The sequence below is a fragment of the Python bivittatus genome, unplaced genomic scaffold, assembly GCF_059951505.1.
Source record: "Python bivittatus isolate LINGU-HERP-01145 unplaced genomic scaffold, Pbiv_v1 ctg000080_np1212, whole genome shotgun sequence".
NCBI lineage: Eukaryota > Metazoa > Chordata > Lepidosauria > Squamata > Pythonidae > Python > Python bivittatus.
The window spans coordinates 40,948,076-40,974,431 of NW_028277035.1; the positions used below are offsets into that span (position 1 = coordinate 40,948,076).

Below are 26,356 nucleotides of genomic sequence, written 5' to 3' on the forward strand. Positions count from 1 at the left end.
ATTGCATTTATCTAATGAATACAAGGACAATATTTCCTGAACCTCCAGACCAGTGTCAAGAAGTATAGACTAGAAATTCCACTTTAAGGGCTAATATTAGATTCTTTAGATCAGACAATAACCCTGATGTTTCCTATTCAGCCAAATAACATAGTGGGAGGTGTTGTGTTAACCTACACTCCAGATTCTTAGTTACCTCAGATTCACATCACCCTACTTGCAAACCAGTATTTCAAGCATGGCTACATTGTTAAGAAAACAATGTTCTGTACAGAAGTTTCACTGGGCCAAATTCAAGGGGGTTTGGGGGGACTTTTTAATGGATTCATCAGACAAAGGCTCCATTTTATTTGGGTTCAATGGTATGTATGGTACACAGATCTACTTTCAATTTAAGGCTGCATCGCAAGGAAAGAAAGGACATTTCTTGTCATGACTTTGCTTTAGTTAATTATTTCATCCCACAAATATTTTCATGAGCTGAAGCCAGAAATGTCACCCTGCATTCTTATCACCTGTTTCCAGCAAAAGGCAGCAACAGGAAGTAGCATCTGCCCACCCTTGGCTGATCACAAAAATGCTATGCAGGGTCAGACATGGTAATTAGATGGGAGGTTACCGGTGTAAAGGCATCAGTGTACCAGTGTAAAGGGTGGAAGGCAGAGACTATTTTACTCTTAAAATAATGTATTTACCTTTATCTTTAATCATTCTTCAGCCATAATTGTCTTATATCACCAGCGAGATGGCACTAGCATATGCCAAGCAACACTTAAGAATGACCCATTCCAGTCCAATTCAAAAGGTCATTACAGCAATGAAGGTTACCACTGATAGATATTTCTGCCCTAAGCTTATTCTCTTGAATATGTTTCAATATTTTCTTGGGAACGTACATCTAAAACATATAATGGTACTTCCTACCATTAACTCTGGAGTTTACATGATTCAACATGCTGTCAGATAAGGCTTTTATTATGCAATCACCTTACCCCACTCACAAAAAAATTATGGGGAATTCAAAAGATGTTATCTTTTATTGTAACCTCCCACATTTTTCCACTGGAGATTTATTGGGCTAGAAACTGTTCATCTGCAAGCACCCAATAGACTCAGTGTAGGACTGTAAATCCCATGGATGCCTTCATGATAGACCAACCTAAAGAAACATATGTTATCTAAGTTGGGCAGCAGACTTCATATGAAACACTCTATGTTTAAAAGACATTTTTGTGTGAAAATATTTATCTTTTGGGAGTATCTCAATGTAACCAAGTAGTTTTCCCCTATGTATTTGGTATACGACTACAGCATTCTGGCTGTGTCAGTGAAATTTAAATGTTTAAATATGAATTGCAAAAAGGTTCGTTGGAGACAGTTGAGAGAGGATTAAAGCTGGCAAAGGGATCTCAGGGTTAAACAAACATGCCAGGTCTTTGTAAGTCTGCTGGGAAACCATAATAATGACTGAGGAGAGCATGAATCAATAATAAAGTTCATTGGTTGACTAGTCCAGTCACCATTCTCAGAGTGATAATCTATGAGGAGAAAAAATGGTTCTTGCAGAAAAGGCACCTTTTCACAGTGTCCTAGTTATTCCAGGCTTGTCAAGCCTGACAAGCAATATTAGGAAAGTACTGCAATTTATTGGAATTCTCTGTGCTGATTTATGATGCCTCACATGCAATAAACACTATATCTAGATTTAGGTTCTCACCAGGATCATGAAAATTATTTTGTAATCCCATATATGTGGCACAAGTTTCTCATATCAGTGTCTTATTGGCCACAATAAGTTTTTTTTTTCAAACATTGTTTGCCTTTTGGGTGGGGGGGCATCATTCTTATCCTTCTCTCTATACTGAGGACCAGGTGATACCATAGTGCTCAAAATGCTAAACAACAGCAAGATCCACAGTTTAAAAAAATACTCATCCACATAAATAAATTGGCATCATCACAAAACCATCTAAAATGCCAGGTCTCTCTGCAATAAGACCCTGTCCATTCATAATCTAATGGACAAGTACATGGATCTGGCATTATGTTGATGAAGATTCTCAGTCATCCAGGTGGAATTATCTGGAGGTTGAGTCATGGCAACTGGACTTCTTTTCTTTTGGTTTGATACGTTTTGCTGCTTGTCCAAGCAGCTTCTTCAGTTTAGAAAGTTGGCTAGGCCCCTATGTGATCTGAATGTGGAGGGTATCACTGTCAACCTTTTACCATGTGCAGATCACTTCCTGGTTCAAATGTAACTGTCATCTGTGACCTCTGTAGTGATGGACGTATTCAAATTGTCCCCCTACCCCCCAGGTATCTCATGGATCTGGATGGCTTCTGACAGATGCTTGGGGATTTTCCTGACAATCCGGTAGGTGAATCCATTGAGGACCTGGTTCACTGTTGGCAACATGAGATGACCTAAAATTGCCCCCAAGCAGCCTTTCACTGTTGGCTGATCCTTCATTTAGCAAGGGTCCCTGGAAGATGAATTGGCAGAAGCAACACATAGAGTGCTGGTGGAGAAAGACAAGAAGTGAATGTGACCATTCATGGGTACACGCCCATGTTCTATTCCACGGCAATAAGAGAGGTGAAACATCTTTACTTCTTCTTATTGCATTGGCGTGTTGTCACCCAGCATAACATGTATTTTGGGCAGCCAATTCCCTGTAATGGAAGATCCAGCACCAAGATCCGCCAAGCCACTGTGTTGAATTACTTGCAACAATTCTGCTGGTGAAGTCAAATCTTGACTCCATATAAGCAGGATCCAGGGCATCATCTTGCTTGGTTGTCTGGGATTCCTTCTGACCTGTGACTTTTTGCGAAATGGATAGGATGCTCTCTAGGAAGTCCTCTGCCACTTACATGCTGGACCCCTACCATCATCAACTGGAATTTCCTAGATCTGTGAGACTGTATAAGGAATGTAGAGCAGACTTTGGGAATGGGAAAGGAAGGAATAAGACACTAAAGGGGGACTTTCAGAAAGAATGAAAGAGTGCTGAGAAACAGGAAAAGCGTTCAAGATTCTGTTATTCTACCATACAACAATGAAGAGCCTTCTTTGAATTCCTAAGGTGCCTGTTTCTTGACAGGCCTACCACAAAAGGCTGACAGATCGCTAACACCTCCATACATGAGGGAACCTGCTAGTGGGCTTGAAGGAGGGATTCACGAGTGTTAGACAATTATCGCCAGGCTCCAATCTTCCCTTTTGGAGGAGGTTGCCGACACAGTGGTGAAAAGTCGACTGAAAAGCACCCTAGAGGAAGCAGATTAGGGTTGAGGCTTGGACGTGGAATGGAGACAACATTGGCTACCCAGTGGGTAGGGAGTGAGAAGGGCAGGTTGGCCCAGTGACTATTCCATTGTGTGATCCCGCAGGGGTCAGTCCTCTCCCCCTTCCTATTTAACATCTACATGAGGATCTCCTGGCAGGTTTGGTATTATCAATATGCTCATTAATACCCAGATTTGGATTGCTACTCCAGGTAAGACTAGTGATACTGCTGATATCCCACTCCAGTGCCTGGAGGCTATGAGGGTCTGGATGGGAGACATCAGGCTTATACTGAATTCTAACAAGATGGGTTTGTCCATTGGGTTCTTTGTCTGCTCCAGTGGTGTTTCTTGGCAGGGTGTCCTGGACTCATGAACTCACTGTCCTGGACTCATTGCTCTTGCTGGAAAAACAGGTGGAGGCCACAGTTGGGGGTATTTTGTCCAGTTTTGGCTGATATGTCAGTTGTGGCCTTACCTCAGATGGTAGCAACTCATGTGCTCATCACTACCCATTTTAGACTAGTACAATGCACTTTGTGTGGGATTGCCTTTAAAACCACTCGGTGGCTGCAGTGGGTTCAGAGTGCAGCAACCTGTGTGCTAGATAGCATGTGCCAGTGGGAGCACACGTCTCACCAGTCCTGCTGGCACCATCAGCCTTTTGAATTAGGCCAGGTGAAGGAGACACCATAAGGATTCCAGGAATGTTACTTTTTCATTGTAAGGTAAAATAATAGAATCTTGAAAGTCTGTCCCAGTTGCTTTCCTTCCAGTAGAGTGATACCATCTTGGCTGGGTTTGGAGCTTAGTTGTTTATGTAACTTGAATTCTATGCTTATTTAACTGAATTGTGAATATTTTAATTGTGCATTATTTTTGTGCATTGTTTATTGTATTTTATCTTTGTGAACCACACAGGAGTCCCTTGGGATTGCAACTTCAATAAATCTGATTAATCAATTAATGCATCAATACATCAAATCTTGCCGAAACAAGGAACAATGCAATGTCATAAACCAATTCAAAAAGCAAAAATAGTTTAAACCAGAGTGGAAAAACGGATGGGCTTTCCACCTCTGTGCATAGGATTAGAGATCCGTGTTTATGGCCAAGATTTCCAACCACGAGCGCGCGGGGGGCTCCGGCCCCGTGCGGGGGCTGCGCGCGGACCGCCATGCACGAAGTACCTGCAGGAGCACGTGCGCGGCATGGTTCGCTCCTCGGCCCCTCGAGCTTGTAGCGACGGGTCTGTGACGGAGCGCGCGCGCGTGGAGGCAGCAAGGAAAAGGAAAAGGAAAATTCATCCTATTTATATAGCCGCCCAGAGTCACTTTCATGTGAGAAGGGCGGCTACATAAATATCACAAAAAATTAAATAAATAAAAAGGAGGAAGGAGCGGCGTGGCGCGGCGTATCCGGCTGGAGCAGGTGCGATCCCACTCTCGCCAGGAGGCAACTTTCAAGCTCCTTGAAAGGAGCAGGTTAGGCGAGGCGGGGCGAGCGGACGGGAGGGGAGGCCGCTCTTCCTTCCGTTGCTGACACCCGCAGACAGCCAACAACGAAAGAGGGAGGCGGCAGCGAAGTGGACCAGTGGGGCGCACCACGCGCGCATCTCGTCCCATTTCCAGACTCCCACTGCCGCGGCTCCTTCGCGGAATGTGCTGATCTTCTCGCTCCGAAGCGCACATGGAGCCACCTGAGCCGCTGTGGGTGAACAGGAGCTGTGCCAGCGGTGAGTGAGCGCGCTCGCTTTGCCCCCAGATTGGCTTTTGAGGAGGCTGCCTTTCCTTCCCGCTTGCATTTCTCAGATTCGGGGACGCCTTTCCCTTCCCTCCAAATCCCCCCCGGCTCCAAAGCCGGGTGTGGCGTTGCGGTCTAAAGAACCGGGGAGAAGGATCTGGGGAGAAACCTTCGCCCTTCACGACGAATCCAGAGCATAACTTCACCTGCCGTCCCTGGGAGAGATGCAGGAAGGCAAACGTGATTTCTAAAACGTCGATCAGAAAAGACATAAGGCCTCCATGCCAGCTCTTTGCCCCACTTCACCCTCCTTGCTCCCTCCCCTTCCCCTGGCTCTTTGGCACAGCTGTTTCTTCTGTGGTAAGAATGTCTTCCTTGCTTAGCAGAAGATTCCACTCACCCTTCCTCCTCCTCCCCTTCCTCCTACAAAATATAACAAGAATGAAGTGTAGAATTCAGTGTTTCTCAACCTTGGCAACTCTAAGATGTGTGGACTTCACCTCCCAGAATTCCCCAGCCAGCATGCTGATATAATTGCTGGATCAAAAGGGAGACAGATTAGCTGGGTAAGATGGCTTTTTTCATGATCTAACCACTTTCCTAATTAATTTTGCACTCAGATCTAGAATGGTTTGCACTAAGGATACTTGTGGATTTGGGGCTAAGAATTCAGCCAGGGTTTTTATTTAAATTGCTGAGGTCACAGCGAAACCACACAAGTCCCAAGACTGTGCTGTGGTTCATGGGAGGAGGGTTGCCTCCAAGCTGCTTTTGAGAACATTTTCCTGGGCATTCATGAGTAATTCTTATGGCAAAACTGGAACTCAGGCTGGTGAAATGTGGGTCACCTTTCTGTGATGCATCTGGGGGAAAACCAAGTAAGGGAAGCAAAGATCTTGGGCAGTGTTTCTCAACTCGGGCAACTTTAAGATGTGTGGACTTCAACTGGCTGGGGAATTCTGGGAGTTGAAGTCCGCACGTCTTAAAGTTGTCAAAGTTGAGAAACACTGGTCTTGGGTGATGTATAAGGAACAAACCAGCACCATAAAGCCAGTCCTGTTTGCCCTAAGCCCACAAAGTTTGTGGAACCAGAAAATCAAACCTTTTCAGAAACTGGGGTGACAAATGCAGGGGTGTGATTGACATCCTCCCACAGCCCTGCTCAGCTTTTCAGCTTCCCTTATGGAGTTTATTCTGTGTTTTGCTAAGCAAAGGATTGGGTCTGTGTATTCTGGGAGGAGATTCTTCAGGCAGTGGACCATGATAGAGTTATTAGAAGCCTGTTCCAGAAAAGTGACTTACATATTCTACAGACTGGTGCGTAATCACTTCTTCAGAGCAATAGTGTTCTCCAATCTGCTTATTAACAGCGTGATCCTTCCGCTCTTAAATAAATCTTTGCCGCTCTGTTGCTGTTGAATTCCCAATGTTGATTTAATTTGTTCTTGTAGGAGCAAAGATGACCCTTGTTTGCATAAGCTGAGTCCACTTTGTCAGAGCCTGTAGACATTTCTACTCTTCCCAGTACTATAGGGCATTTCATTGGTTTTTCTGGGGAGCGTGTCTTATTACACGTGTCTGTTTAAAAATTCACATGACTGACAGGTTTGTGTAGGTGCATTATGACATTCTCTAGTACTGTACAGTCTGCAGAAATTTAGAAGAACCACAAGTTGCTTAACAGATAAAATAACATGCAGATGAGTTGCAAAAATATACCATAATAAATTGGAATATCTGATTGCCTCTACAAAACAAGCCTTAAGTCTTCAAGGAGACAAAGGGACTCAGTTTCCTGATTTGAACAGCTTGTCTTTTTTTGCTTCTAATGGAAGAGTATTAAATGCAATTTCTCCTTTTCAAGTTTGAAAGGAAACAAGCCATTCTGCTTCTTCAACCTCACCATTTCTTTCTGGTGTGTACGTGGACTACACCTAACATTCAGTCCCTATCCCTTCAGAGGGCTTTGAACTTAATTTCTTACCACAAACTGTAGCAGAATCTGTCCTAATAAAATGTATGAGTTAACAACTCTCCATTTTCACCCTCTTCCTTTCTGATTATTTGCTTTGGAGGGTAACTATCACAGAAGAAGGAAAGGGCTAGCTACTACATGACATTAGGGCATTGTGGCTTCAGAACGAATAAGAATTCGCTTTTTGTTTCCAGGCTCACAAAGACTGTCCTGTATCAGGCAGAGTGCCAGGATCTAAACACCACCATGCCACATTTGCATTGCTGTGGATGTAATTTAGCAGCAAATTTATTTTTTTCTGTTTAATTTGGCAAAAGATAAATTTGAGCTTCCTTTATGCAGCATTCTCAGTATATTTGCTCATTTATCTCTCCTTTAGTATTTAAACAGTTCTAGCAAATTCATAGATGTAGAGCTACTAATATTTTTTTCTGTCATGATTCTGTCATTTGTATGCTTTTACAGTTTCTAATGTGTGCATATATACATTAAATGTACAGTGCATTCGGAAAGTATTCAGACCCCCTTCACTTTTTTCAATTTTGTTATGTTGCAGCCTGATACTACAATCATTCAAATTCATTTTTTTTCTCATTAATCTACACTCAGTACCCCATAATGACAAAGTGAAAACAGAATTTTAGAAATGTCTGTAACTCTATTAAAAAGGAAAAACTGAAATATCACATTGGCATAAGTATTCAGACCTTTTACTCAGTACTTTGTTGAAGCACCTTTGGCAGCAATTACAGCCTTGAGTCTTTTTGGATATGACAAAATAAGGTTTGTACACCTGGATTGGGGGATTGTAGTATCAGGCTGGAACATAACAAAATTGAAAAAAGTGAAGGGGGTCTGAATACTTTCCGAATGCACTGTATATTACTCCAGAAAGCTTCATTATTAAAACCCCAAACAAACAAAAAAGCAAGGAATGAAAAACAAATGAAAGAACAAATAAGATTATTTATTTTTAAGTAGGTGGTCTTGATCCAGGGATGTCCTGTGCAAGCAAATAGACACTTCCTGTTGCTCAAAGGAGCCCTGTCAGTTTCTCCTGATGTCCTGCTCCACTACAGGACTTCTGAACATACAATCCCAAAGTGTCTATGACTTTCAGGAATGGCTTGGAAGAGGGCTGTAATGGGGGAGGAAACAGAAAAGGCTATATTGTATGAGAAAAAAATCCACACAACTCACGTCTGGATTGAAGAAAAAAAAAAAAGTTCAGCTGCCACCTGAAGGCCCACTTGGAAAACAATGAATGGCTCTGGTGTAACTATTAACCTTCCTAAATGCTGGTCACCCACTGTGCTTCAGATACTTCACATCCACTTTAAGAACTGATAATATGCGTCTCTTGTCATGAGAAGTGCTGCCTGGTAATTTATGCAGTCTTGCTGTATAAAAGAAGACAGGCTGTTGGAGAGGGGGGCAGTCCCAATAGGTGGCAATTCTAAAAAAACAATCTGCCTCAGTCTTTGTTTCTGATAGTTCGGTAGCAGGCTGTCTTGAGTTAGACATGGAATCCATAGTTCAGGCAACTGTAGATAATGGTGACACTCCTACTCCTATTTTCCTTAGAGCAGGAAGCTCTTGGCCTAGGCAATTACTGTGGTATGTACAAAGAATGAGGTATTTAAATATTTGGACAGTGTTCAGCCTTAGTCATATGTGTCTGTTCCCCAACTGTGTGAGACTATATATACAGAATAGGGCTGTGCAGGCTTTGAAAATCGTTTAGAAGAAATTATTTGGAAAAAATATATGGCTGCTTTTAAAAGCAGCATTAAAGGCTTGGCTGCCTTAATGAATCAGCTTCATTTCTTTTTTTCTGAGCCATTTATTCCACATCATTTGGAAGTTTGTACATCCAAATCATTTGGAAGTTTGTGCAACCTAATACAGAGCTTCTTCCAGAGTTAAGTGAATGTGCTCATTTAAGTGCCATGTTTGTAATAAACAGGGATTTTTAAAAGAACCAGTATCATCTGTCCATAAATTCTGAAGCTGTAATAAATTTATTAAGCATTAAAGTTCACAAAACTCTTTGATGCTTATGATAGAAATGATTTATTTGAAATCTGGGAACTAAGGATGTGTCAGTTTCCCTACTCAATGTTAAATTACAGAGCTTTGATATGTATCATTTTCTGTTTCAAAAATTAAGGTTTAGTCCTATAGTTTTTTTTCTTTGTCTTGAGAGACAGTGAGTGTGTTACAGTTCCATTTCCAAAAACTTATGCTTTTCTTTTTTTCAGATGCTTTTGTTTAAATTCCAGTATGCCTTTGCCTTAATAGTTAATTTTTAAGGGGAGTTCACGAGAATATTATCACATCAGATCTGAAATCTTGTGTGGTATAATGACAAAGAAGGGAAAGAAAAGGGCATTGATGGACAGAAGGAAGGAGGATTTTAGAAGTAGTACTTGTGTCCTAGATACTTCTTAATTATCATATGTAGGTTCTATATTTGCAGCCCTGTCCATACATTAATCAGTCCATTGTTTGAATGTATATGTCTTAAACGTGATTACAATGAATCTCTTTTTTAATTTAAATATAAGTTTTCTAATGAATAGATAATTCTGTGGGGTGCTTCATTTGTTCTATGATAGCTCTGATAACCCTATTAGAGATTTTGCTTGTTTTCTCAACTTCTGTAAGGAAGCTGTGGTTGACTATATCACAGTATTCTTTAGTGCCAAATTGAAAATGAGCTTGTATCTTGTTCTCTCCTTGTTAAATAAGAATAACATTACAGATTCAGCCCACATGTATAAGCCACTTTGAACAATATTTTGGATATTACTAAAATACAGTATACTATTTCGTACAGTCCTTTACCTGTATTTGTTAATTTTTCTGATTATATTTTTGCCTCCTCATACATGGTAGTTCTGGACTGCTAGGCTAGGCCTGGGATCATGAAGCCCACTTGGTGGGTCATTGTCTCAGAAAGTGGTGTTATCCTGGGCACAAAATGAGTTATTACAGGAAAGGTGAGATGTGAATGTAACAAGACCTCACTTCTTCACAGTAAACATGTATAGGATTATTAGAAAATGTAGGAAACAAGCTAATTGAAGTAAGATGTTATAAAATGGGATATAATAATTATTGAATGTTCACTTTTATTAAAGTGGAATTTCTGGACCTGGTTTTATTTTGCAGACACTGACTTTGTTCTTTTGAAATACACCCTTAATGACAACCTGTAGGGATTCTCATCCTTTTCTTATAATGGACACACTCTGTCATTTAATGTTTGCATACTAAAAAACAATCCTCAGCAGTTTCATCTTTCTCAATTGATTGTTCTCCATCCTGGGAAAAATACCAGCTGAAGTTTTAGTTGCTGTGCCAGAGTTACAGCATGCAGTACACAGACAAAGGAAATCTAAATATTTTGTCACTCTCATACAGCGTACACATACATATTCACACTCACAGGAGACTCACATTCAGACATAAAGGGAAAGGGGAAAGGTCCAAAACATACTGGACCCCAAGGAATTTGAGAAAATGCACCTTCATTCTCCATACATACATTCATTTGCAGCCGATTCTGGATGAGTTGTTATTGCTCTGGCTGACCTGAGGATGAGACAGTTGAGAAGAAATATTTAGCTCCTGAAAGAAAAATATAAATGTAATAAAAGTAAGTTTTTTAAATAGTTATACTCAACATGCATAAACACCAGACACTTGCACCACTACTAGGTGATGTTTCTGTGCCCCTCCCCCAGTTAAAGAAATACTTTACAAAATTAAAGTTAAAAAAGGCTGAATTTCCGCAAGTCCACATATACATCAAGTATTGCACTTTGATTTTTTTTTCATACAGAGCAGCTGATGAGAACCTGCAAAACCCCCCCCCCCAGGTATTTTTGGTGTAACCGTACCACTTCTACTTAGACATCCTAGAACTTGTGAAAAAATATTATTTTCTGATTATTTCCACCTAAGAAAATGATGAGAAAGCTTTTCCTTGGGGAAACACTGAAACAGTTCACTAAATATGTACTAAATGTATGTACTGCATATAAATTGAAGGTGCTTGTAGATTATCTCACAATCAAGAATCCTTTTTAAAGAGTGGAAAAGGACAAAGGCCATTTGCAAATACTAATTTATTATAGAACTAGGGAAACATGTGAGAACATGCATTGGAAGGACAATGGTTTGCAGCAATAATGTCATAGTCTTGCAAATATGTAATTAAAAATAAGTAAATAAATAAGCATTAGGACTCCAAATATATGTTTTCATCTAAGCTGAATTTGAGGACTGAAATACGCCTTGAAAATATTTACCTCCAGATTGTAGATTATCATAAGATTGTGTTTTAAGGCATCTGAATGTCATTATTTCTCAATTCTTTACCTTGCAAAGATTTAGAATATATGTTTTTTAATTTCATAATATTGCTAAGAAGTAATTAGGTACCAATTGAAAAAAGATCCCTAGTGATGATACAATTTAGGAGATTGCATGCAAAATGAAAGGCAAGCAAACTGCTAGTTATTAATGTCTTAATTTTTAATCTTCTCTCCCCACATTTCCTTGTCTTACTAGGCTCCCTGTTCACTCTGGCTTGCCTGAATCATCATGCTGTTTGTCAAATCATTAAGAATGTCAGTTCCCCAGTTTCACCCCATACAAATCTTACTTTAAGCTCCAACTGGATGGTGCAAGTTGAAGACAAATATGGGTTTTACATTGGCTTGGCCTTGGCCATCTTTTCAAGCTTTCTCATTGGCACTAGTGTCATCCTCAAGAAGAAAGGACTGCGTCGGCTGGTGGAGAAAGGAGGCACCAGGGCTGGTATGGATTTGTTGATTTAGGAGAGGGGACAGAAGAATCTGTTTTCTGAAAAAAGAGCTCTAGTGGTATTTAAGCCAGCCTTCCCTAAGCACTGGATGTATTGGAGTTCCTTCCATAATAATTCAGCCAGTATAACCAATGGTAGCTAACTGGGGATAATGGGAGTTAGACACAGTAATCGGGTTCCAGGTTGGAGAAGGTATTAATACCTTCTAGCCTCTGAAGTCCATTTCAGACATCATACGGAATTCACTCCATGTTTGCCATTTTAAATACACTACCTGAAACGTTAGAGAGATGATACTGCTCAGTATTAACAGCACAGGTCTAGATGGACTAATAATCCAGCCCTGCTTCCTAGGGTAACAATACTTTTGCTAGGAGAACATTTCTGGAGAAAATGTTGAAAAGCAGGTCTATAATAATGCACACTGTGGCTTACCATAAAATGTTCAAGTCAGAGCATAATGTCATGGCAGTTAATTTCAGAAATGTTATGCTGTGAGAGTTCAGTCCATGCACAGAAGGTGATGGTGGGGAGGGATTGTAAGGGCCTGACAGTTCAGGTAGTATTTCCTTTTCTTTCTTGAAAGGCATTTAAAAGTCATTGAAAATATGCATATTGTGGCTCACTGGAAACTGTTGTTTTCTCAGTCCAGACTGTTGTTTCCTTTCTCTCTTTTATGTTTAACTAAACACGCAATGTCTTTAACTACCATACCGTTCAGTTTGGAATTCACTTTATTTTATTTGAAATCTTTTTACAAATTCTTCTCTAAATGTACCCTTTTATTTTCCCAGGAGATGGAGGTCATGGCTATCTGAGAGACTGGTTGTGGTGGGCTGGTTTGCTAACCAGTAAGTATGATTATTTACACAAGCCTGGATTTGTACCTGATCAAATATTTAACCTTGATGATTACTGAGGACTTAACCCCTCTGTGTTTCCCTGGTCTCTAAAGATTATTTCACATGCTATAGCTACAGAAGTTGTTTCTGTACTTAAAGGCCTCTTTGCACTGAAAGAGATTACACTGAAGCACGTAGAAATTATTTTTCAGACCTTACCACCATAGCAAGTCCTCTGGGAGTGTTCATGAATATAAATCATTCAGTTTTCAGAAGAGACATTTGCTGGTCAGAGCCAGCAATATGCCTTGTAGCACCTTCAGCAATTGACAAATTTATAATGGTGTAAGCTTTCATGGACTGGAATCCAGGAATTCTTTGCCAGCAACTCCAGTCCACAAAAATATATACCATAATACATTTATTAATTTTGAATGTGCTACAAGATATTTTTCTGTTTTTGGTGCCACTAGTCCTCTGGATACTATTGATTTAAGTCATTGATTGTTACATTGCAATTTGAGTGTAGTGTCTCTTGATTCATTTTCTAATATAATATTTTACAAAGTGATATTGACAAACTGGATTTGGATCCTGCCCTATTTTAAAACTTGGGGGGACATTTTGTTGGAACCTTTCTGTTGCTGATTCTTACTAGCACAAGATTCCAAGATGCAATGTCTTTCAAAGACTATGTTGTACATACAACTTCTTGCTTAGAGTTCCTAAGCTTTAATGTTTTCTTAGTGAGACCGACTTTACGGAACTGAATAGAAGAAGAGTTGCTGGCAGTGAGAACCTAAATAGTAATGATTGTAATTCACCTGTTCTTTTTTTTTTTCCCGGGTGGCTGTTTGCTCAGTGGGTGGAGGAGAGGCCGCCAACTTTGCTGCATATGCCTTTGCGGCTGCAACAATTGTTACACCACTCGGGGCACTGAGTGTGCTCATAAGGTGATTACTTTGATTTTGCTGTTTCCTCCTATATTTATTCTAGGTCCAGATGTTAATAATGTGATCTGGCTTGCCAACAGAAAACTGATTTAGGGTGTTGTGCTAATACACCAATAGCCAGATAGGTGCTTAAGTCCCGCTTTTTTTCCCTCTGAAAGTTGAACTTGCATATTAGTTTTGTCATTCAGTGACTTTAATCTATGTTAAATAATAAAATAGAGATGTATAATGACTTTATGTTTTTCATCATTAATTTATCAGTGTATTACAACAGGAAGGGTAAAGGCTGAATTTCTCAATTTGTCTGTTGTGCCCAGTGCCATTTTGTCCTCTTATTTGCTCGGAGAACGGCTGAACTTACTGGGCAAACTAGGCTGTATGCTGAGCATTGTGGGTAGTACCGTTCTTGTGATTCATGCTCCGGAAGAAGAGGAAATCACCACTTTGGTAGAAATGTCTTCAAAACTGAAGGAACCAGGTAATCTTATGAAATAAGGCAGCAAAAGAATGAAGGTGTCACGTTTAGTTGGAATGTTATCATATCTGAGCCAAATCCCCAGGGTGACAGTAATGTGATGATTGTAAAAGTGTCTTACACAAGGGTAAATCTTCCATGAGGTTGCCATGATTTTGTACACATTTGGATTCAGCCGTATCCCATGTGCTGTGCCAATTGCTCTGCTTTCCTTTCCAGGGAGAAAAGCTTACATGCAACTCTCATGTCCTGCAGTCAAGCTCTTTACATTTCTTTTTGAACTGATATAAATTTAAATCAAAACCTTGGGTTTCTAGATGAGGTACAGGAAAACAGCTTTTGATATGCAGCCTGTCAGGGAAAATACAGTTAGGTGTGCAGAGCGTGTATGCCTGCCTTTCACTGAATCTTATCCTCAGGGTTGTATGATTAATTGCAAAGTAGCCCAAAATCCAGCCATTGGAGTGTTCCAGCAATCCCCCAACTCTGGTGGTCTGCAGCCAGCAAGGCAAAAGTGAAGATGGATAAATACATTTGTCTCCTGGATTTCTCCTCCCCCTTCACATTTTCTAGGGCCGCAGGCTTGCACCCTTATTGTTTTCCACTTTGTTTTTCTGTAGACTTAAATCCTGTTCTTGCATGAATAGGAAGATGCCCATTCCTTACAATAAACTTACTGATTTATTTAAGTTCCTACTTAAAATGCAGTGCTGTGTTGCTCTACCCATCGATTTATTGTACTAGCTGATCTAAGTATTGCATTCTGTCTTGTATAAAATTGTCACAATTTGTCACCTTCTTTTGTTTCTTAATTTCTTCCAGGTTTTCTTGTTTATGCCAGCATCCTCTTGGTTATCAGCCTAGTTCTGATCTTTTTCCTAGCGCCACGTTATGGCCAGACTAATATTCTCATCTACATCTCCATCTGTTCTGTGATTGGGGCTTTCTCCGTCTCATCTGTCAAAGGGCTGGGCATTGCCATCAAGGGTTTTTTCACTCACCAGCCTGTTCTACAAGACCCATTGACCTGGATTCTTGTCTTCACATTAGTGGCTTCTGTTACGACTCAGATCAACTACCTCAATAAAGCTCTGGACATCTTCAGTACCTCTATGGTTTTTCCCATTTACTATGTCCTCTTTACCACTATTGTCATCACAACTTCAGTTATCCTCTTTAAAGAGTGGGTTGCCATGTCTGTAATAGACATTATTGGGACAGTATGTGGATTTCTTACCATTATTTTAGGAGTGTTTTTACTGAATGCCTTCAAAGATATGGATGTCAGTTTAAAGAATCTGCCACAACCTTTGCAGATTTCCAGCGAGGTGCCAGTAATTAAGGATGACAAGAACATTTTAATAGAGCTGGATAATCCAGACGGCAGGGTTCATAACAAACCCAAAGTATTCATGATTTTCAGTTGAAACCTAATTTAATATTTCTATTTCTTTGGGGAATGGGGCCAAACAGTATGCAAACATGCATGTATGTACAAGAGTTTAAATGAAGCATCACCATATAAGCCTTTTGAAAACAGCAACCGACTTCAACACAGCTTGCTACCTCCACATTTCTGCTTAGCGATCCTCCTCTTTTCATCCTTGGCAATGGCACTGTATTTTGCATGCTCTAGAATCAATAGCAGTGGTGATTGTATTTGTGTCAAACATGGGCATATTCCCTGTGCTTTCGGAAGAAATGTTTTACTGTCAATCAGTACTGTTTCTTCCAGATCTTTCTCAATCTTTCCCTGTCTTCACAAGGAAAAGCTATATTCATTGTATGAAGTCTGTGAAGAGTGTGAAGCTTCAAAAGAAAACATTGCTGTCTTTTTTTTCCAGCTATGAATACCGAAGTCATTTTTGAAAATATGGGAAAATAAATAGCTACACTTCCCCCCAGATTGTAATGTTGCCCAAGACATTCAGGACATTCAGTCATGTCCTTATTCCTAAATGGTGCAATCCCAATAAAACAGCCCTACAGCCTTTTTCTTGGAGATTGGATTTTAGTGTGTTTTGGTGCTTCCACTGTTTTAATTAATTTTACCAATGCTGTTAGATGTTCTGACAGAGCAGCAGCTGCCTTTCATTTCCCATAAATATTCATTATGATTTAATTGTGATAATGCGGGCGTTCTTGTCTCCATGCAAAGTTATGAAATGTATTTCATAATCATTAGTACGTTTCTGATAATTCAAAGTACTATTAATATTTCTGTTAGTCTCTGGAATGATATTAAATCATGACAGAGTCAGGACAACATGAAGTGTATTTACAACCACATGGAGAAGCAGTCATCTATAGTACTACTGTAATTCATGTGATGGTTTGAATTTTGTCACTCTCTTACAGTTCTGGCTGTAGGAACATTATAAAACTTGTTGCCCAAATATACTGGTCCTGTAGTTAATTACCTATCCCCAACATGGTAGTTTGCACATTTGTACACTTGGACAGGGCCTGGCTGAGCTGTAAAAGGACCCAGTCTTGGTAAGTAGATTTGTGTGCTGTTTTATTTTTTTAACCCAAGCACCAGAATAGACATGATAACTCATGAGTTTAGCAATCATGCTACCGTATTTTTCCGACTATAAGATACTTTTTTCTAAAATCCTTACGGTAAAAATTGAAGGGTGTCTTATGCAAGGAAGTAAGCAGAGGAGAGAACTGCGAGGTTGCAAAACTGCCCATGCTTTGTCTCTGCAAACAGGCTTCCTCCTATTGCTAGCCTCCAATCACGAGTGAAATAGCTTGACTCTGCAAACAGGCTTCCTCCAATCATGAGCCTCCAATCACGAGTGAAACTGCCCATACTGTCTCTGCAAACAGACTTCCTCCAATCACGAGCCTTATGTAACTGACATCAGATGATGCTGAACAAACCAATTAGAGGAAGGCTGTTTGCAGAAACAAGCTATCGGCAGTTTCACTCATGATTGAATGTAATCAGTTATGCAAAAGAGCATGGAAGTAGAGCTGCAGAGAGACGGTTTGGTCCTCCTCCCACCGAGTGTATCAGGTAAATGTTACCTAATTACTAAATAAAAATGTTCTGCACTATCTTTAAAATATTGATTTCTTAATTTGGGGTTGGAAAAGTGGGGGTCATCTTGTACATGGGGGCATCTTATTGATGGAAAAATATGGTATGTGTGATGGAATGGAATTATGAAGGCCAAGCTCAGGGAGATAAACATTTTCTTGATGTGATGGAATGGAATTATGAAGGCCAAGCTCAGGGAGATAAACATTTTCTTAGCTCGCCGGAACCGCGTGGGAGGAACAAGAGGATGAGACTGGCACCTCCCTGAGGAATTCACACTGTTGTGGCTGAAGGACTTTGGGAACTGGGGTTTGAGTCTGGGAAGATTGATGTCAGGCCTAGCCCAAGGAACTCCAAGAGAATGCCAATTCAGCCCAGCTATGTTGATTAGCTACAACCTCTAGCAAGAATTTTCCCAGACTCAAACCCCAGTTCCCAAAGTCCTCCAGCCACAACAGTGTGAATTCCTCAGGGAGGTGTCAGTCTCATCCTCTTGTTCCTCCCACGCGGTTCCGGCGAGCTAAGAAAATGTTTATCTCCCTAAGCTTGGCCTTCATAATTCCATTCCATCACACTATGCCACATTTCAGTGGAGAAGTGAAACTTAATATTCAAGAAGCCCTGACTACAGTGAGATGTGAGAAGTTGGAACTACACATGTATTTGTTTCTAAGCAAAGGCTGAAGAATAACGCTTCCTAATGTTAACAACTCTGTGTTCTACAGAAATTTTGGGGAAATGTGTGTTTTATAGCCAAATAATTTCTGTACAGCTTAGAACTCAGTTATGATCACAGAGAGTGTAAACTGGGATCAAAACTGTCAAAAATTGATGAGACTTATTTAATGATGACAAGTGAATAAGTTAGAGGCTCAACTGCCTATGATAATTGTCACTAGCCACCCAAGTTATAATATTTTATTGGTCCATGAAAGTCTTTTTTAGTCTGGATGACCAAGATGTTATAAAATGTAATTGTCTGTGCTTGTGAAGTTTTAGGTAAGAAGACTGGTTATAAGCTAATTATTTGTCTGTTGAACCAAGTGCAGGACGTTTAATTGTGTTAAGTTTGAAGGCATACTTCCAATTTCAAAAGACTTTTGGATAAATATTGCAGGCTGTGTTCAATATTGCCTCTCTCCATGCTTCTAAATTAATGGGGCACTATAGCAAAGTCAGAAAAGTTGACAAAACAAGCTCATATATTGATATTTATGTTTTGCTGCTAGTCAACAGCACAATGTAGTTCTCATTTATGGAAGAAGAGTTTTTAGTATAATGTATAATGCGATAGACACAACTGCAGTGATCACAAGTGCACATGTGGCTTTTAAGAGGAACACCTTCATAAGATGTATTGGAGGAGTTCCATCCATGTGGAGTAGTTGTGTGAAAGTGTGGAAGCAAAGAAAAAAAAAATTTCCCTGACCTATTATTTATAAAATTGTAATTTTTTTGTAAAAGTGTAGCATAAACATGCCTTGCAAAGGGCTGCCCATCTATTTCCTGAATTTCATTGCACTAAATTCCCAAATATCCCCTATTCTCAGTTTCATTCCATATTAGTTGTCATTCTTTTCTGTGCTTGTATTTGCTAATTCATTTCCAGTGCAAAGTAAGACTATTGTTTCTTGGCTTTTGAACTTGTGGAAGGATGGCTGGATGGATAGATAGATGATAGATAGATAGATAGATAGATAGATAGATAGATAGATAGATAGATAGATAGATAGAGGTAGATATTGTAGAAAATTATGTACTTGGAATTGTTTTTAAAATTGAGGCCTATATTGACTTTGGGGATGGAAAAATAATGTATTTGAAGCTTTCTGGATGGTTAGATGTAATGGTCTTATACTAAGAGCTATCGTGCTATGCTGGCATCAGATAATAGCTCTTTGGCTGTGTGTATTCCTTATGCTAAGCCATAATGTAGATTTAGCTTAGTATATGTATGAAATGGCCACTGTGGCTTGCAAATTGTATTATATGGCTTTCATTACAGTGAAAGTTTGTATCACAGGTACGTACTACATCTTCCAAAACTACAAAAAATAAAATTCTGTCAAGCAAGTCTTGTAAAACTTTTGGGATCTTTGTTGCCAATGAATGTATTTTACAATTAAATAATTGTATAATTGAACTTTGCAAATGGCTTTAATAAATGACTGAAATTTGTTCTTATTTTATTCATATGACTTTTCAGCACAACTCATTTATTTGGTGTGAAAGAGTGTATTGTTTTTATAAACTTCTAAAGCTGGTAATCTGTTTCATTTGCTAGTTTCTATTGCTTTCTAACATCCTTCCCCAAGTTAGCCTTGTTTTCTGGGATGATGAGAGTTGTAATCCAATTTAGCTAGAGAGTATCACATTTGGGAAAACCCTCCTCTATCTGAGATTTGTTCTCATTGGATAGTCTGCAAACAAAAGGAAAAAAAAAATTTCAGGCTAAGACTGAAGTGCCATCTGATGGCAGTAGGGTTTTGTTTTTTTTTAAACTTCAAATATCATTTAGGGAAAAAAACAGCACAAAGCTAGCCAACTTTGGCTGATCTCAAAAACTCAGAAATCATCCTTGAAGAAAGCAGTGACAAACCACTTCTGTACTGATGGCTATTTACTACCTCCTGAATCATAGGCAGCATGTCTTATTTATTATTGGGAAGGGACAGTAGAAGGGGGATATTGTTCTCTAAGCTTTTGAGTTTCCCTAATTCATCCAGTTGGCCATTATGTGGTACAAAATGCTTGCCTAGGTGGGCCTATGGCCTGATTCACCAGGACTCATGTTTTTGTTGTCTCCAATGAAACTACATAGATAAATCCATGAAGTCACCAGGATTGAATTCAAATTGAAGACGACTTTCTTTTCCTAGTTATCCATCTATGAGGAAGATTGGCCTAAATAATAGCATAAGTAGTATCTAGTAGTGCAAGTTTTCTCCTCCCTCTTTAGTAATATCAATCCCCATACAATAATTTGACAAGTAAGTATAGAAATAGTAATCACAAAATTTATTCAGTACATCTAGGCAAAAGGCACAACGAACTGCATTATTCAAGTATTTGTATAGGTGCACAAAAATCATACTGTAAACTGTAAGACAAAGTGGTGAGACATGTTAAAAGGCTTCCCCAGAATAAACATGAAAAATCTTATAGTGCAGTCTAGGACTGTACAGTACTTCAGCTATAAAGGCAAAAAGAGCACTTTGGAACTCCTTTAACCAAATATATCTTTTCCTGTGATCATGCAGTAACTATGATCTCAAGAAAATGCATGGCTTGCAAAAAGTTCCATGTTTGCCTCTCCCTCCCTCCCCTCATGCCCCAGCCAATACTGTGAATCCTTTTGCCTTTGAATCCAAAGCACTGCAGAGCTCTAGTGTTTTCTAAACTTGGAAATAAGCTCCACAGGATTTTAGGAACACAATCCTGATTCAATATTTATAGGGCTATGGCCACATCTAACACTTTTCTCCCAATCTATGCCATACGCATGAAAAAACAAAATTATGTGATGGTATTGAACATACTGTCAATGTTGTTAAGGCGTATGGTTAAGACTGTCAATTCCTGCACCTGAAAAGTCTCCTCTAGAACATAAGTTTGAGATGTACCAAAATTCCCTCCATCATGCAGTAACTGCAGGAGCACCATTTCTTTTCTCTCCCATTTTTTTTTGATCAGACAGGAAATTTTCTCTTATCCACAAGAAGTAAAGGGAGAAGACACCATTGTATTTCTGCACTAGTGAGAAGGGAGCAGGATGCTAATTGCTTACTTTCAGAACTTAGTTCTAAAGTCTCTTGTGTCCCTCTTAAGAACTAGCCATCTGATTAAAAAATATCCTTTTGGCTGTAAAAACATTCTTGGAAATACAGCCACTTTGAAGCAATATGAGATAGGCCAAATTAGGGTTAGTGGAAGAAATGGCAAGATTGTATATATGTTTACTCAATGTGCTAAATTAAGAATACGATCTGTTGTGTCTTCACCTGTTGTGGACCTAAGTAGAGGATTTTTAGTAGGATTCTGCAAGGTTTTAGATTTCATTTTGGAAACAGTCTTTCAGATTATGCAAGACTGAGAACGTAGGATGCGCTTGTACTTCATCAAGGCACAAAGCATCTGTGCAGAATCAAATCTGCACAGTCATAATTTTTAATGACATTATAGTGACACTATTGAAGATTTAACTTTCAAGGGACCAAGAGTAACTGAACGATGGCTGCATTTTCTGGAGAAATACTTTCTCTTATAAAAATACTTTCCTCTTATAAAAGGGGAGGACCAGTTGCTGGACTGGTGTAGTTTTGAAACACACGCATAGGAATATGGCCTTAAAACTCTAATTTCAGCTGTTGCAAGCATGGAGCAAAAGAGTTGTTTGGTTCAAGAGTTTGGTTTTGAAGTCAGAGCAAAACACAGTAGTTTTTAGAGTGTGAAATGATCTTGGCAGCTTTGAATGGAGTCCTTTTCAGCGTTTCATCTGTTCCAAGAACTGTGGTTGAGCTATTGCGTTGCTGCTTGTGATTAGGCTCCTTTTTCTCACTTTTTCAGCATACCAGCAGAATAGCAAGAACTAGTGATACTGTTACCGTGGAGTCCTTGGAGTTCCCCAAGAACTCCACAGTTCAACCCTGAGCTACACATATTCTCTTCTATTGATGCTGTTACTGTTCATACTGGATGAGAAGATGTGGAAGTGGATTGTAGAGAGGAAAGAAGCAGTGAAGTACATGGCTAGATCAGAACTCTGTTCCCCTGTTTCCTATCGGGACTTAACGTTTTCAAAAAAGTGTGGGGTTTTTTTTTTAGCTTTTACTTCATCAAATTTTGTGCATTTTGGTTGGTACATAGCACTTGGCATAAAATGCTAATCTACAAACTTCTGTAGCCTTGGCATGAAAAACAAGGACACAAGTTGATCTAGAGTTCCCATTGAATCCTATGATCAGAATACTTTAACAGTTTTAGGTTTTGTCCAACAGAATGAAATTTTTCAAATTGTTCTAGTACAACACGTTTAAGTAGAAGTGTCTTGATGGTGTGTATTGGGGGGGCTATTTTGTTCTGAGCAAAAAACACAACATGTTTTCTATTCTGTGCACACTTCAGCGCCTATGGCCCTTCATTCAGAATATTTTAAATATAAAGGGGCTATAAAACTCTTCATTCATGTTACAAGTAACCACTCAGTGTTGCTAGGAATTGAGCACCGGAGAAGGATCATGGGAAGGATTTGCCCTGCTTGTGGCTACAAATATTCAGTAGGAAACATATTTTGTAAACTGGCAACAATGTAGGTATGCAGTTAAAATACTATTTGATAATCACAACATTAATCAAAAGCTGCTGATGCCCAACTTGAGAACACATTCTCAGGAACATAATTTTGGATTTCCATTTGGACTGCTGAACTAGCATTCGGGGTAACTGGATTATATTCATTCTGTCACAGTTCAGATGCTTATGGTTAAAACTGGGGTAAGTTTTAGAAAGAAAGACAGAAAAAAAAAATGGGTACTGCACCTAACATATCATATGCACCATGTCTCGATATCACCTAGACTGGCCATGGCGGTTCTAAGTCATCAGAAACCAAACAGCATTTCTTTAGCACCAACATATTGCAAAACAACTGAAAAAAAAAATTCCACAGGATAAAGGCAGCCCCTTTTAAAACCTGAGACAACATCTGTGAAGCCTTGGATATGCATCGGTATTACAGCTGTATCACTGGAATTCAAGGTGGTTTAAAGTGCATAGCCAGCTTGCACTGTGGTGCAGCTATATGAAAGATAGACTTTAATCAGCTGCCCAACAGCACCATGGATTAAAAAGCTCATTTTTGAGGCAAGTGGTGGGCCTCTAATTAAGCTGGATGAAATGGAATGGGGAACCCATAAACCCATGAATGTTGGATGAGTAAGATGACATGGCAGCAAAACACTGATTAACAGGACACCTATACATAGTTCTCTATTGCATTTTAATCAGGAAATTCCCCATTATAATGGTATTATAAAGGTTATTGTGGTACCGTATCTGATGACTTGTTCACACTATAAATTTGCTATATTCTTTATGCCAATCCCAAATCAGAAAGTATAAAAAGTCATTTGTTACATTAAGGACAGTTTTGAATTGTTTTAAGTGAATAAGCACAGTCTATGTGAAAGATAAATAAATTTAAAAAAAGAAAAAACTTAAGCAGAGTATCTTGGTAATATTGAGGGGCAGCAGTGACAAGAGCCTGAATAATTTCTCTCATCTTTTTTTTTTCCCCCCTCATGAAGGTAAAGTCCTTGTAGCAAAATCCATGAGTATCTCATGGTATATGAGGTACGGGAGGTGGTGTGCTGGTAAATGCTGACTGGTGTGCTAGGCATAGTAGCACAGCTCTGTTCTCAGCCAGCTCACAAAATGCAAGAAAATGTAACAATTGGTTCTCATAAGCTAGTACGAGCCAGCTCCAGCACACCGCTGGGTATGGGACAAGGGTTTGCTACATCCCTCAGAGCAAAATAATTTCAAAAATTCTCTTTTTTGTACCCTCTCCAACTGTACCGCAAAATTTTACTTCCTGTCATTTTAAGACAGACAATAAATAAACTCTAAAGTTAGCCTAAAAACAGGCATAATACAACTTTAAAAACCCACCCCACCCACAAAAAACAGGAAAAAAATCCTGCCCCTGCCCCATGCATGCTAAAGCCCAACCTAATTTTTGTTGTTTCCTTCTATACTCTAGTCCCCTCCTAAAACTGCCCACCCTCCCCTTCATATAAAAATGTTTATGAACTTTCTCCAACATATTTTATTTCAGAGTAGAGAAGGGTATCCTATTAGAAGCATCTCTCCATCCTTTACTTTCTGATGGAATCTCCCCCTGTAATACTTTTCATGGGGTAAAAAGCTCACCGAACATTTTCCAAAGTTGCTGTGACATCTCAGAGATACATAAAGATCAGATGCAGCAGAGAAGAAATGATGCCAGGACCATCAAGGTTGAAGGGAACCATCTGCCATCACAAATACACTTCTGTGTAGCTGGTCAGTGCTTGTTAAGATTCCAAAGGCAAATAGGGCTGAGTAGTCCTCAGAGGGCTGTGGAAGTTCAAGGCAAAGTATGGACTCACTGCACTTACATTGCTAAAGTTTCTAAATCCTGAAAACTATAGACTGAAAAAACTTTGGACTGACAGCTGACTCCATAGAAGAATACAACAGGTTAAATATATGTAAGTAGAAGGTTCCTTAAAGGGAAAGAAAATTCTTCTCTTAAATGCATATATAGCAAAATTCCTCAAACTGGGAAACTCTTCCATATGATCTTTAGTTTGGGAGGAACTCTCACCAGCCATGAGATGATGTAAGGGGAGCATATCTCTCTCTTCTTCAAAGTACTTCACATTTTGTTCCAAAAATTATACAAGTGTTCAAAGATAGATATATTAGCTCCATTATGAGATGTTGATTAAAATCAATCTGTCTACTGTTGAAACAATGAATTACAAGAAGCAAATTAAGGCCTCTGCTTCTCTCTTTTTGCATGTTGCATGATAATGAATGCATGCCAATTTAAACAATAAATGTTGTAATGGAGAAAAGTCCTTGATATGTACTGGTAGATCGCTAGACCTTTTCTAGAGAGTTGCATCTCCCCATGCCACACAGTATAGATCTTTTCCTAAAGGTTGCTCTGAAACTGGCCTCGGTTATTTTAGCCCTGAGACTTGTACAAATTGAAACAAAGCCCTTGGAAAATTCCAGGTCAAACCAAAAGGAATTGGTGTAGATTTTAGAACTGTAAGACAAACTTCAGGTTCTGAACTTCAGAGTATTCGCTGCTCCAAGATTCCTAATGGCTCGATTCTACAAAAGATAAAAGAACTGTAAGTATTTGTTTTGTCTTAGATAGGGGAAACTAGAGAGATACTTGCATTTAGAACAATGGATAAGAATCATAGCTCTTGCATGCAAACATTTTAAATCTCATGTAACTTGTTTTCATAAATGAACTCTGGCCTGATCCACATGTGAACGTTAGGTCTGCTGAATGCAATAAAATATTATTTATTTATTTATTTATTAAACTTGTCCCTGCCCATCTCCCCCCAATGGGGGACTCTGGGCGGCTTACAACATATTAAAACAATAAATAAATATACAGTTAAAATTTATAAGAGAACACATTTACAAAGAATAAAAGGAAAAGGAAAAATCCAAGAGGCCAATGGAAGCAATACCAGGCCTCTAGGGAGCTAGCCAACCCCATATCTGATGACCTCCCTCCCCACCCCAGGCCAGATGGCAGAGCCAGGTCTTCAAGTCCTTCCGAAAGGCTGGGAGTGAGGGGGCCTGTCTCACCTCTGGGGGCAAGATGTTCCAAAGGGCGGGGGCTACAGCAGAGAAGGCCTGCCTTCTGGACCGTGCTAGTTGGAGTTCTTTTGCCGAGGGGGTCCGGAGCATGCCCTCTCTGTGTGATCGGGTGGGACGGGTTGAAATCGTGGGGGAGTGTCTAAGTATGAACTGTATCTCAATCTAAAATACTTTCTACCTTACTTCATGATTGCACTGGTCACTGAGCATAAAAAAAATTTGTTCTTGCTCTCAGTTAATGAAGAATCTCATGTAATTCAAGTTGGCACACTTCTACACAGAAATCTAATGCAGATATACAGGGTTGTTTGTCTTGGTATACACAGTAGTTGTCATGTTGATATCAACTCACACACAAAGCCATCATGCTAATTCATTTTGGACTAAACAACATTATCCAAAGTGCAGAAAAGGAGTAAGAAATAATTTACCAAAGAAATTAAGGCATGAGGTAAGAAAAAGAAAAGGGAACCTAACTAAATCTACAGCAACTATATTCACTATACCTCTCTATACCTTTCCAGCTTTGCAAACTTTCCTTGTTTCCACATCCACAGACCACTTCATATGTTGCTGTTGTTCTTTGAACTTCTCACCTCTCTCCTTTTAAGGATCTCATCGGCTTCATCCAACCACAACTTTATTGATCTTCTCTTTATCCTCCGGCCATTCACTCTTTCTTCACATCCCCATTCAAACCACTCCACTGTACTTCCGTACTGCTTACTCATTTTTGTTTTCAATCTACATTCATCACCCCTTCATTCTTGACCCTATCCTTTTTTTATCACCCAAACTCAAGTAAT

The 26,356-nt window shown here is 39.5% G+C and overlaps 2 protein-coding genes across 2 annotated transcripts in view; one reads left to right on the top strand and one right to left on the bottom strand.

Moving 5' to 3' along the window:
- Window positions 1-4,718: 4,718 nt before the first annotated feature.
- NIPAL4 (NIPA like domain containing 4) lies at window positions 4,719-19,346 on the top strand. The gene is made up of 6 exons (XM_007427892.4): window positions 4,719-5,023; window positions 11,585-11,833; window positions 12,635-12,691; window positions 13,545-13,635; window positions 13,953-14,113; window positions 14,933-19,346. The coding sequence occupies exons 1-6, from the start codon at window positions 4,978-4,980 to the stop codon at window positions 15,535-15,537; spliced, it is 1,209 nt and encodes a 402-aa protein (XP_007427954.1). The 5' UTR covers window positions 4,719-4,977; the 3' UTR covers window positions 15,538-19,346.
- Window positions 19,347-20,178: 832 nt separating this feature from the next.
- Window positions 20,179-26,356, bottom strand: part of ADAM19 (ADAM metallopeptidase domain 19) — a 73,646-nt gene continuing 67,468 nt past the window's right edge. The window contains exon 23 of the mRNA XM_088133887.1: window positions 20,179-25,043. Coding sequence (XP_087990013.1) covers window positions 24,990-25,043 — 54 coding nt within the window. The 3' untranslated portion in view covers window positions 20,179-24,989. The remainder of the gene's footprint in view (window positions 25,044-26,356) is intronic.